Consider the following 13,554-nt stretch of genomic DNA (forward strand, 5'->3'; position numbering starts at 1 on the left):
TACCTCGCTAAATATGTTTAAGTCACGGGTAGATAGGTTTCTGATAGACAGGGGAATTAAGGGTTATGGGGAGAAAGTGGGTAAGTGGAACTGATCCACTTCAGATCAGCCATGATCTTATTGAATGGCAGGGCAGGCTCGAAGGGCTAGATGGCCTACTCCTGCTCCTCTCTCTTAAGTCCTTTTGTTCTTCAGCTACAACAGTAGCTGTGATATTACCAAATGAGATAATTCCCAGGTGGGGAATGCCTCTTCAGCTGGACTCTGATCCGGGAACTCATTTCAAGGGGAGAGTTTTGAAAGAGATCTGTTGTATGTTGGGAATAAAGCAGAGGTTTCACATACCATATCAACTACAGAGTTGAGGGATGGTGGAGGGAAAATGGAGGGATGTAATACACAATCTACATTTTCTTAAAAAGCAGTGATCAAGCAATAGCAGCATGGAGATTGGACTAAATTGGCAGGAGACAGTACTCCTAAATTGCCCTCACCGGGAGATGAGGTAATGGTGAAACTCATGTGAGACACAAAGGGGCTAGGATCTCACCTGTAAGGGTCTTTTGTGTCTGTCATGAGTTTCACCATTACCTTATGTGCCCTAATTGATGAGAAGTGTGGCCTACGCTGCAGACACTGGACTCAGTTAATGCTGTATCCTGGTGGTAGCGAACCTGACCCAACGACAGAATGATTTAATACAATAGTACAAGTGGAGAGAATCTGATTAGACCGAGTTTATTCTGATTGCTAAATTTAAGGTCACGAGGCCATCTGTATTCTATTACAGATCATGCGCACAGAATATCTCTGACATGCCACAGGTAGAATCAAAGCACAGCTCCAATCAAGATCAACTGGACATCTCCGAACACAGAAACAAGTTGCCAGTGCATGCAAAGTGTGGCACAGTGATTGTGCGAGCTTTAGTAAACAAGCTGTATTATTACCCGACATTGATCAACAATTGTGCTTGATTGTAAGACAGAAGTTGTATTGAATGCATGTGATTACATCTTTTTAATATTGAATGTACAGATTTTGACTCAGGTAGGACCAGCGACTAAGGTCTTTCAGCATTCCCTTCGGGAGGTACATGTTAATATTTACTTATATACGGCACACACAGATGCTAGATTGACTAACACATTGTTCACACATTCCATATATGCAGGAGGGGGATTCAGTAGAGAGGTAAGGAAAGAATTTCTTAACAGTGAATCTTGTGCAGGGAAGTTAGGTCATATAAACACATATACACCTATCTATAACCTAGGGGAACCAGCTTCTAGTTCAGTTTTAAAACAGCAACACCAAAACCAAAAGTGATATATTGTGCTAGAAACATGGAAGGCCAAGGGGAAAACTTGAGCATGAGTGAATGTGAACACATGAGTGATCGAACCACCTGGCTATGCATGAGTTCACCCAGTAATGACCAATCTTGCAATATTTCTGATTACTTTAGAGGAGGCAACACTTATCCAACTGTCAATGGAACATGGATTTGATGAAAGAAGAGCGGTGGACGTGGTTTACATGGACTTCAGCAAGGCGTTTGATAAGGTCCCCCATGCAAGACTTCTTGAGAAGGTGAGAGGGCATGGGATCCAAGGGGCTTTGGCCTTGTGGATCCAGAAATGGCTTGCCTGCAGAAGGCAGAGAGTGGTTGTGGATGGGTCTTTTTCTGCATGGAGGTTGGTCACCAGTGGAGTGCCCCAGGGATCTGTTCTAGGACCTTTGCTGTTTGTCATTTTCATAAATGACCTAGATGAGGAAGTGGAGGGATGGGTTAGTAAGTTCGCCGATGATACGAAGGTTGGTGGTGTTGTGGATAGTCTGGAGGGATGTCAGAAGTTGCAGCGTGACATAGATAGGTTGCAAGACTGGACGGAGAAATAGCAGATGGACTTCAACGCGGATAAATGTGTAGTGGTCCATTTTGGCAGGACCAACGGGATGCAGGAGTACAATATCAAGGGTAGGAGTCTTAGCTGGGTTGAAGAGCAGAAGGATCTTGGGGTCCGGGTCCATAGGACTCATAAATCGGCCTCGCAGGTGGAGGATGTGGTCAAGAAGGCGTATTGTGTCCTGGCCTTCATTAATCGAGGGATTGAGTTTAGGAGTCGGGAGGTAATGCTGCAACTTTATGGGACCCTTGTCAGACCCCACTTGGAGTACTGTGCGCAGTTCTGGTCGCCTCACTACAGGAAGGATGTGGAAGCTATTGAGAGGGTGCAGAGGAGATTTACAAGGATGTTGCCTGGATTGGGTGGCATGCCTTATGAAGATAGGTTGAGGACGCTAGGTCTCTTCTCCCTGGAGAGACGAAGGTTGAGAGGCGACCTGATAGAGGTTTATAAAATGTTGAAAGGAATAGATAGGGCGGATTCTCGGAGGCTATTTCCCAGGGCTGAAATGGTCGCTACGAGAGGACACAGGTTTAAGGTGCTGGGAAGCAAGTACAGAGGAGATTTTAGGGGAACGTTTTTCACTCAGAGGGTGGTGAGTGAATGGAATCGGCTGCTGTGGCTGGTGGTAGAGGCAAACTCACTGGGGCCTTTTAAAAGACTTCTGGATGAGTACATGGGATCTAATGGGATTGGTAGGTATAGATGTGATCGGCGCAACTTGTGGGCCGAAGGGCCTGTTTGTGCTGTAGTGTTCTATGTTCTATGTTGTGGGAGTAAGGCATATCCTAGGCTTCTTGTTGGATGGAAGGGGTCATGTTACCTTGGATATGTAATCCCATACATATATCACACTCCAAAACTCCCTCCTCTGCCAAGACATCGACATGCTATTACAGAAACAGAACAGTTCTTTGGCGTACTGTTTCCCCAATATGAAGTAGCTAAAGCGACAATGAATTTCTGGTTCTACGCTCCATTTTGGGACAAGTCACCAATGAAACAGCAGTTGCTCTTGCTAAAGTTAATGATGAGATGGTAGCCATGCGCATTGTGGTACTTCATCACAGATTGGCATTGGATTAAATCTTGGTGGCAAGGGGTGGGACTTGTGCAGTGATTAGATCAGGATGTTGTGCATGAAATATTAAAGAGTTAATGTCCACTGTAGAGGGAAAGGTGAACTACTGGGCTTGCAAGAATGGCAGAGAAACAGCTCATGGGAGAAAACTGACAAAACAGATGAACAACAGGCTCCAGCTTGCTGAGCCTGGCTGGGCTGTGAGTCTGGCTGAGTACGTGATGATGTTCTCTTTTGTGCTAACAAATGGTGTATCCTAAAGACATTATGCTTATGCCCTGATGGGTGGGGGTTATAAGTAGTAAATGTGTATTTGAATAGGATGTTCATTTTCACTCATCAATTCCTGTAACTACTCATTTTTGATTGAATTGGGTGATGTGTGCTCAAGTCTTGTTTGAAATCATAAGTACCTGATAGGATTGCAAACTATATAAAAGGGGTCAGCCTTGTTGCTTCAGGGGGTTTTTGCTAACTGACTCCCAGCACTGAATGAAAGTTACGTAGCAAACGTTTGCCAGCTTGCATATGTAAGTCAAATAAAAAACTTTTGAATCAGACAACAGTTTGTGTTTGCCTTTGTATCAGGGACAGAAGAATCTCACGGAAAACGAACTTAACAATTGGCGCTGTGAGCAGGGTTCCAACATATACAAATGTCCCCTGAGGTGGACTAAACAAGCGATTGCCTGGGTGTCAGTAATGTGAGACGGATGGGCCCACAAGGGAAGATTAGTCTTGGTCTCTCTCACTGAACTAATACTCAGTCAACCCCTCACCTCCCGAGGCCCTGTATTGATGGAACCCAGAGATGACGTATGTCCTTGAACACTGACTAGTCCTTTACGGGGTGGTTCAAGTCCCCTGAGTGGCCTGGTGGTTTGAGTCCCCAGGTTTATTTATTAAGACATCGGGTGGTTCGATTCCCCCGGTTGACCCTCGGGTCCGAGTCCCCTGGTTGGTAGCAATTGAGGTTCGAGTCCTCTAAAGAGTGGTCCTTTGTCTTTTTAAAAAGGAAGGAGTGTGCAGTGTGTGTTACAGAATTTTGAGAGAAAGGAACTATGATTTTACTAGGGAAGTATAAATTAGTTGACAAGATGGAAAATTGATTAGAGAAAATCTAAGGTTGAGCCAATAATTTGAGTCGTTTTTGTATTTCAGTGCGTTTGTGTGGTCTCGTTGCTTATCGAATGTAAGTGGTTATTATTGCATTAGATTGAGAGCAGGAGTTGTTAAAGCCTGTTTGTTCTTGTGGAGTATTTATTGTGGCCAATAAATGCAATGCTTTACATTTTGGTTTAACTTCAAAGGGGCTGAGGAAGTGTTAAAACTGTTAAAATTTAAGTGTAAGATTTCTTGAATTTACTTTTGTTTTTGAGTTTAATTATAGTTTGGAAGAAAGAAGAATGAAAGCAATTGTCTTAATCAATTTTCTGTATTTTCTTTAAGTGTTTTATTTTCATCCCAGTTTAAAATGTTAAGTTTGAATGAAAGAGGAAGTACTGTGGAATGAATGTTGGAAGCTTCCATGTGTATCTGTGTGAGTTTAATAAAGTGGTTGTGTGGATGTTTTTGTTGTTTTCTTTAATGTTTTAATGCTCTTCCCTTCATTGTGATTTTACAACAATGGGTATGATACAGAGTTTAAATAAGAATTGAAAATTGGATCAGATTAAATTGAAATCAATTTTTGGAATTCCTTTATCTTTTAAGTATAATCAATGGCCATGATTCTGCTTAACAGTATAAATGTAAATACATAAATAATATATATATTACATTGAACACAATTTTTGAAAAAGTAAATTGAAATTTCAAAATCAAAGTAAGTGAATTGAAATTTGAAATAACCAATTTGAATTTTGAATAATCCTGGTTCAAATTTTGTTAATAAAGGATTTAAACATTGAAGGGAACCATGTGCTCTTTGTCTTGAAGAAATCGCGACATCATCACATTGGAATGTATTTTATTTATTGTGTTTTTTTTAACAGGCAGAGATTTCACCATCTCCTGTTCTTAATTTGGCAATTAAAAAATTATATACATTGGAGGTTGTAAGTTTTATTTTTGTTTTTGTTTTTAATTTGACAGATTTTGAGACCAAATTAATTCATTTGGCTCCAAGCCGAGTATATTTTTTGTGTTTTGTTTTAAATAGATGGCTCGTGAATAACATGTCTAGTAGCTTCAAGACTCCAAAATTGTTTATCACAACCTAGTGATAATTGAGACTTGAAGAGTTTGGCTCATTCAGATTTTCTCACTATTAATTTTCAAATTAAAGTGATTGGTTACACTCAAGTGTTACTGTTTCTAACATTTAATTGATAGAATAGATTGAGTGCACAAAATAACCAATTTATAAATGGGAAGTTGCCTAAATTCTAAAGAGGCAAATAAGTTTAATTTGACAAATTAAAGGATAATGGACAGAGAGTTTGTATGGGTTTTGTGTTTCAAAGAGAGATGCATTGAAATATATTCTCAGTTTATGATGTAAACATTTGAATGTGAGATAATTTTACAAAGTAATATCTGTTTGTTTTGTGACTTTCCTATACTGAGTAAATGTTATCTGTGGTAATCCTCATGTTCACGTGTAAAGTTTGTTCGGTTCAATGTATGTAAATGCTAATAAGTTGGGAGTTAATTTTTAGATCTAGTACTAATAAAGAACTGGGATCAACCCAATCTTGGGCCATAGTGGAAAGGACCATTCCAAGTTCTCCTCCAGACTCCAACTGCAATCAAGGTTCAAGGACAACCTCGCTGTATAATCTGAGTGACTGTAAATGCTGGACACCGGAACCTACTGATAAACCATAAAGTTTATTTTCATCATCCTCAGTCTTTTGGCTATCCCTCTGGTGCGAGGATGACCAATCCAAAGGAAAAAAAGTCTGGGAAATGGGCTAACCAATTGACATTTGCATTCTAATACTTTTCTGTACCTGTCTTATCTGTATGCATTGCTGTTGTAGGTAAAATAATACCTCTGAGGCCAGCTGTGAGTCAAAGTGTAGCAAATTTATTCAAAAGCTTTTGGGACCTACACCTGGTACCTAACAACGCTTCCCCAGGCTTCTCTCCGAACACAAATTAAGAGCACATATTTATAGCCCCACAAGCACATACGCATTTCCTCATGCTCGGCAGGTTCCCAGGCTGTGGTTTGTCCTCTATCATGTGAACATGGTTGCCGCATTGGTTTCTTCATGGTTATTTCAAGACCACAATTGTCCTACATCTCAAAACCTGTGGTGTGATTAGCTATTAGTTAACATACAGGCCGGCACAAACAAGTTAACTGCATAAAAGATAATGGGGCCGGTATAACAATTTTATGTTCGTAGGTACCCGTATAGCACATAATATATTGGTACATAATGCATAAACAATACATAACAAATATATATGAAGGCATGTATGTAAGTTCTACTATGTTAGACAGAGGTCCATAATATTAAAGACACAAAAATAGATATTAGCCACATTCCTGAACACAATTAGCTGGGACTGTCATAAACTTGTGTACAACAACAGGGAAAGCTGCCTTCTTATCTGTCTGGGATACACAAAAACAAGTCTTACAATACTTTTTACAAATCTCCAAGTATTACAAAGTTCATTAACCCATTCCCCCTTCAATTGCAGTCAAACCTGAGTAAGTGTTGGGTATGTTCACATATTCTTGCCCATGCCGAAAGAGAGATTCCTTTGTTCCCCATCCCCTTATCCACACAGGAAACAATAGGATGGATATTGCATCAAAACAGCGCTCAATGTGGGGGATGAAGCAGACTATTGGAGGTAACTACCAAGTAGATATTATGAGTGATGTTTCTACTCTGAAAACTGCTGGGTGTAACCTGACGTCCCTTATTCATAGCTTCAAATCCAAATACAATAGGTCGGATTCCCCATCCCATTTTGTCATCATGAATCAGCAGAATGGATCCGTATATATCTTTAGAAATGGGACTAAGCCGGTAGACTGTAGTGGCTGTACCCAGACTTTCAATGTCACTGGGGGCACCAAAGGGACATGCTGAAAATTGGGTGTTCTAGTGGTTCTGCCTAACTAAGGATAGATGCAGAACTACTTAGCGACATGATTACGTATAATGGCAGCTATATTGTCGGCGGAAACAACGCCTATCCATTGCTCCCTTGGGACTGGGCAGGATCCTGCTGTCTAGCGTATATGGTCCCCTATGTCCAACATTATGACTCCCATGCCTCCGCCCCAAGATACACATTTTGAGATCAAAACGGACTATCACAGAAACCCAGCGATCTTGGATGATACCCTTTCCTCTCTATGGTACAGCCAAAACTGCACGAGAACAGATCAACATAGCCTTGGCTCTCGAGGAAATAGCCAATAACACAGCAGACGGTCTGGAAAGAATGGGCACGGTGATATCTGAGGTATCGGCAGAAATGATGGCCATCTGAACGGTAGCCCTTCAAAACCGAATGGCTTTGAACTATTTACTGGCTGAATCGGGAGATACACGCACTCTAGTAGGAACAGAATGTTGCACCTATATCCCTGATTCCTCCGAAAATATAACAAGCCTAGCTAATCACATTAGAGAGACAGCAGATAAGATCAGAACAGAAGGGCAGAAATTCAATCATTACAACCGTCCTGGTTGGTGACCGTTTGGTAACATATTTGGAGACTGGAGAGGAATGATAGTACACCTAGGAATCATTATCTTGGTGGAACTGGTCATTTTATTTCTTCTCAAATGCCGATGTTATTATTTGTCCTGTTCTTCCAACGGCCCCCTGTAAAACGATTTACGAGTTCATTATCATGGAATGATAAAAGGAGGGAATGAGATATTAAAGAGTTAATGTCCACTGTAGAGGGAGAGGTGAACTATTGGGCTTGCAAAAACGGCAGAGAAACAGCTCATGGAAGAAAACTGACAAAACTGGTTAACCACAACTCCAGCTTGCTGAGCCCAGCTGCGGTGCGAGTCTAACTGAGTATGTGATAATGTTCTCTTTTGCACGAACAAATGGTGTATCCTAAAGACATTATGCTTATGTTCTGATGGGTGGAGGTTGTAAGTAGTAAATGTGTATTTTAATAGGATGTTCTTTTTTTTAATACAGCAATTCCTGTAACTACTCATTTTTGATTGAATCAAGTGATTTGTGTTTAAGTCTTGTTTGAAATCACATCTACCTGATGGGGTTGTAAACTGTATAAAAGGGGTCAGCCTTGTTGCTTTGGGGGGCTTTTGCTAACTGACTCCCAGCACTGAGTGGAAGTTATGTAGCAAACGTTTGCCAGCTTGCATATGTAAGACAAATAAAGAACATAGGCGTCCTCGATCGCTGTCCAGCCCCACGATCCCTGCAATGCCTGCTCTCTGTCCCTGATCACTGGCCCCCCGACAATTCCCGAGTCCAGACCTGACCAACCCATCCAGACCCGCCGCGATCGCTAGCTCCCCCACACTGATTTCACCCCACCCCCACCCCGACAGTAACCTCCCTTCTGCAGTCGTGACCCCCTGCCCCCTGCAGTGCTGACCCCCCTCAGTGGGCTGACCCAGCCCCTGCCAAGCCCATCCCAATCTCTGGCCTCCCTGCTTCCCCAACCGATCCCTATGCAGAGTGACAGTTCGCACCGATCATCCCCTGGGCCCGGCTGATCTGATCCCATCTTCCCAAAGGCCCTGCCCCCTTGGCACTGCCCCATGCCCCATGTACTTTGTCCCTTGGGCAGTGCTGGGGGCACAGGCTGGCATTGCCCGGGGGCACCCCTCACCCCACCAACTGACCACTGCGCATCTAGGGGGCCCTGATTACACCCCCTTCACTTCAGCAGGGTTGGGCCACATTAGTGGGGAGCCACTGTAATCCCCACTGGAGTGGAATACTCCGATGGGGTGGGGGATGCTAATGGGCCTGAAGACTTCAGTTTCGGGCTGGCTAATCGTATTGAGATTTTATTACAATGACCATGTCAGTGACCTTTGTGCCTCGCTGCCAATTTCCAGCACGGAACAGACACTGCCAGAAGTCCGCCGCTGGGAGATGCAGGTGGGACATCTCCCACCTGCTCGCACAACCCCACTAATCGTCCAGCATGAGAATCTCCCAATCCACTGCGCTTAATTTGTAGAGCAGTGGGATGGGAGAATCGTGGCCTCTATCTACCTTTGCCTTGAAAATATTCAGTGACCCGTATTCCAATGTGTTTTGAGGTAAAGAGGTCCAAAATCGCACAAACACCTGAGAGAAAAAGTTTTTCTTCATCTCCGAAAAAGCTGACCCTTAATTTTAAAGCAGTGCCCCTTAGTGCTGGACTCACCCACAAAGGGAAACATCCTGTCCACATCTATCTTGTCAAGGTCAGCCTGAATCTCATATAGCTTAATCAAGTCACCCCTCATTCATCTAAACTCCAATGGAAACAAGCCAAGTCTATTCAACCTATCCTACCCATCTACTCTGCGCATGAAGAAACACTTCCTAACTTTTTACTTGAATAGTTTGGCTCTGATTTTATGCAAAGCAAACTTGTCTCGGACTTTCTCAACAATAGGAAAGGTTTCTCTCTAACTTAATAACTATTCTCAAAATTCGAAAAAGCCTCAATCAAATGACCAAATATCAATAAGCTAACATTGGATATCTCTAATCGCAAACAATAGATCTGAAAATTAGTCATTGAGGCATTAAAATATGAGAATATAAAAAATTGCTTAGATTACTGTCACTAGAGAGGTAGTGCTTGATAGACTAATGGGACTGAAGGTAGGCAAGTCCCCAGGACTGGATGGAACGCATCCCAGGGTTCTGAAAGAAATGGCAGAGGTGATAACGGATGCCTTAGTAATTATTTATCAAAATTCGCTGGACTCCGGGGAAGTGCCGGAAGATTGGAAAACGGCTAATGTTACGCTGCTGTTTAAAAAAGGTAGCAGACAAAAGGCAGGGAATTATAGGCCGGTTAGTTTAACGTCTGTAGTTGGAAAAATGCTAGAATCCGTCATCAAAGAAGAAATAGCGAGGCACATGGAAAAGAATGGTTTGATCAAGCAGACGCAGCACGGATTCGTTAAGGGGAAGTCGTGTTTAATGAATTTATTGGATTTCTATGAGGATGTGACTAGTGCAGTAGACGGAGGGGAACCGGTGGATTTGGTGTTTTTGGATTTCCAAAAGGTGTTTGATAAGGTGCCTCACAAAAGGTTGCTGCAAAAGGTAGAGTGCACGGAGTTGGGGGTAAGGTGTTAGCGTGGATAAAGGATTGGTTGTCTAATAGGAAGCAGAGAGTCGGAATAAATGGGTGCTATTCTGGTTGGCAGTTGGTGACTAGAGGAGTGCCGCAGGGTTCGGTGCTGGGACCTCAACTGTTTACCATTTATACAGATGATCTGGAGGAGGGGGCTGAGTGTAGGGTAACAAAATTTGCTGATGACACGAAGATGAGTGGAAAAGCAAATTGCGTGGAGGGTGTGGAAAGTCTGCAGAGAGATTGCGAGTGGGCGAGGACCTGGCAGATGGAGTAATATGTTAGCAAATGTGAGGTTATCCGCTTTGGTAGAAATAATAGTAGGAGGGATTATTACTTAAAAGGCGAAAAACTGCAGCATGCTACGATGCAGAGGGACCTGGGGGTCCTTGTGCATGAATCGCAAAAACTCAGTCTGCAGGTGCAGCAGGTGATCAAGAAAGTGAATGGGATGCTGGCCTTTATAGCGAGGGGGATAAAATATAAAAGCAGGGAGGTCTTGCTGCAACTGTACAGGGCACTGGTGAGGCCGCAGCTGGAGTACTGTGTGCAGTTTTGGTTGCCGCACTTGCGCAAGGTTATATTGGTCTTGGAGGAAGTGCAGAGGAGGTTCACTTAGCTGATACCGGAGATGAGGGGGTTGGCCTATGAAGAGAGACTAAATAGACTGGGTCTGTACTTGTTGGAGTTTAGAAGGCTGAGGGGGGACCTTATAGAGACATATAAGATAATGAAGGGGATAGATAGGGTAGAGGTAGAGAGATTCTTCCCGCTTAGAAAGGATAGCAGGACTAGAGGGCACAGCCTCAAAATAAGGGGGGGAGGGGGTGCAGTTTAGATTTGAGTTGAGGAGGAACTTCTTCACTCAAAGGGTGGTGAATTTCTGGAATTCTCTGCCCGTTGAAGTGGTGGAGGCTGCCTCACTGAATATATTTAAGTCACGGGTAGATAGGTTTCTGATAGACAAGGGAATTAAGGGTTATGGGGAGAAAGCGGGAAAGTGGAACTGATCCACTTCAGATCAGCCATGATCTTATTGAATGGCGGGGCAGGCTCGAAGGGCCAGATGGCCTACTCCTGCTCCTATTTCTTATGTTCTTATGAAAGCTGGTTGCTCTATATCTGCTGAATGCAATTTTCATATTTAATAAGCTATCACCACGTCACCCCCCCCTCCCCCTCCACCACTCTCTCAGATTGGTCACACCAAGTCCTTTGTTTAAACTTACAAGGAGATTCTCATTTGTTCAATGCTGTTCTGGCAAGAATTTTAATTATACCATTTTACTTTTACTATCTAAGTAACAATTATTTTGGTGCATTTGTTTCATCATTCTAAACTTAAATCAAAACAACAATTAAAGATATCACATTGCCACATAAAAGAACAATAGTTTGCATTTCTATGAATTACGTCTAACATAGAAATACATTAGAATGTTTTACAGTGCTCTACAGAGTGGTGAAAAACTTGAACACCAAGAGAGCAGAAATTAGGCAAAGTGTGATTAGAGGAGTTAAGTTTCAAGAAGAATTTTAAACCTGAAGTGAGAAGGGGAAACAGATGTTTCATAGGAGAATTTCAAAAACAAATTGAGTGTGTCAGGCCATTTTAGTCTACCCTAGTATATGTTATAAAGTGGATCTTCAGAATTATTTTTATGCTGAAGATATGCCAGTATTTGTACCAATAAACTCCCACTGTCAAATATTTCAAAGATTTCACAGTAAAACCATGTCCTACCTGCAGCAATCACAAGAACAAAAAGAATCTGAAGAAGGTGGAATACTTGTGCAGCCATGCTTGATGTCCACAGTTTACCTCTCTCGAGACATCACAGAGTGCAGCAATATAGTTCCATTTAAACTTCCGCTGGTGTCAGTCCAACCCACAAAACAGAAAACAAATCACATTTCGCTTGACTGCTTATGAGAAAAAACAAGCCTCAGTATTCCACCCTCTGCTGGGAGCAATGCTTGTGTCTCAATACAACAACTGAAACCAACGCATGTTGATGTAATTAAGTGCAAAGACTCAAAAGCTTATTTTATGAAAACAAAAATACATGGTTTTGTAATTTGTAATAAGCATTCTAACTAATTCAATAAATCAGTTTGTGGACTAAACACAATATGTTGAGAGAGCAGTTAGTAAAATTAGATTATCTATTTTAGGCCTTATTCATAAGAACATTGAGTACAAGAGTAAGGGGGTCATGTTGAACTTGAGTAAGACACTGGTTAGGTCTCCTCAGCACTACTGTAATGAGTTCTGGTTGCCAGTTCTGGCCATTGGAGAGAGTAAGAAGTCTCACAACACCAGGTTAAAGTCCAACAAGTTTATTTGAGAGTTCTGACGAAGGAACAGCGTTCCGAAAGCTTGTGGCCTTTACTATCAAATAAACCTGCCATTGTGAGACTTCTTACTGTGTTTACCCTAGTCCAACACTGGCATCTCCACATCATTGGAGAGAGTACAGAGGAGGTTCACAAGAATGATTCCAACGATAAACCTTAACTTTGAGGGTACATAAGAAATAGGAGCAGGAGTAGGCCATCCAGCCCTTCAAGCCTGCCCCGCCACTCAATAAGATCATGGCTGATCTGTCATGGCTCAGTTCCACATTCCCGCCCTCTCCCCATAACCCTTAATCCCCTCGCTTATCAAAAACCCATCAACCCCTGTCTTAAAAATATTTAGCGAGGCAGCCTCCACCACTTCAACGGGCAGAGAATTCCAGAGATTCACCACCCTTTGAGTGAAGAAGTTCCTCCTCAACTCCGTTCTAAACCGCACCCCCCTTTATCTTGAGGCTGTGCCCTCTAGTCCTACTGTCCTTTCTGAGCGGGAAGAGTCTCTCCACCTCTATCCTATCCATCCCATTCATCATCTTATATGGCTCAATGAGATCTCCCCTCATTCTTCTAAACTCTAACGAGTACAAGCCTAGTTTATTCAGCCTCTCCTCATAGCTCAACCCCCTCAACTCCGGTATCAGCCTAGTAAACCTCCTCTGCACTCCCTCCAAGGCCAAAATATCTTTGCGCAGGTGCGGCGCCCAAAACTGCACACAGTACTCCAGCTGCGGCCTCACCAATGCCCTATACAGCTGCAGCAAGACCTCCCTACTTTTATATTCAATCCCCCTCGCGATGAAGGCAGGCATCCCATTTGCCTTCCAGACCACCTGCTGCACCTGCAGGCTGGGTTTTTGCGACTCATGCACAAGGACCCCGAGGTCCCTCTGCACCGTCGCCTGCTGCAGTTTTTCGCCACGTAAGTAATAGTCCTTCCT

General features: G+C 42.8%; 1 gene segment (V, D, J or C); it reads right to left on the reverse strand.

Moving 5' to 3' along the window:
* Positions 1 to 12,115, reverse strand: part of LOC145356477 (Ig kappa chain V region 12F2-like) — a 31,791-nt gene extending 19,676 nt beyond the window's left edge. The window contains 1 exon segment of the V gene segment in view: positions 12,003 to 12,115. Coding sequence covers positions 12,003 to 12,060 — 58 coding nt within the window.
* Between the last annotated feature and the right edge of the window lie 1,439 nt (positions 12,116 to 13,554).

Source organism: Carcharhinus amblyrhynchos, chromosome 21, assembly GCF_965287045.1.
Source record: "Carcharhinus amblyrhynchos chromosome 21, sCarAmb.v2.hapA, whole genome shotgun sequence".
NCBI lineage: Eukaryota > Metazoa > Chordata > Chondrichthyes > Carcharhiniformes > Carcharhinidae > Carcharhinus > Carcharhinus amblyrhynchos.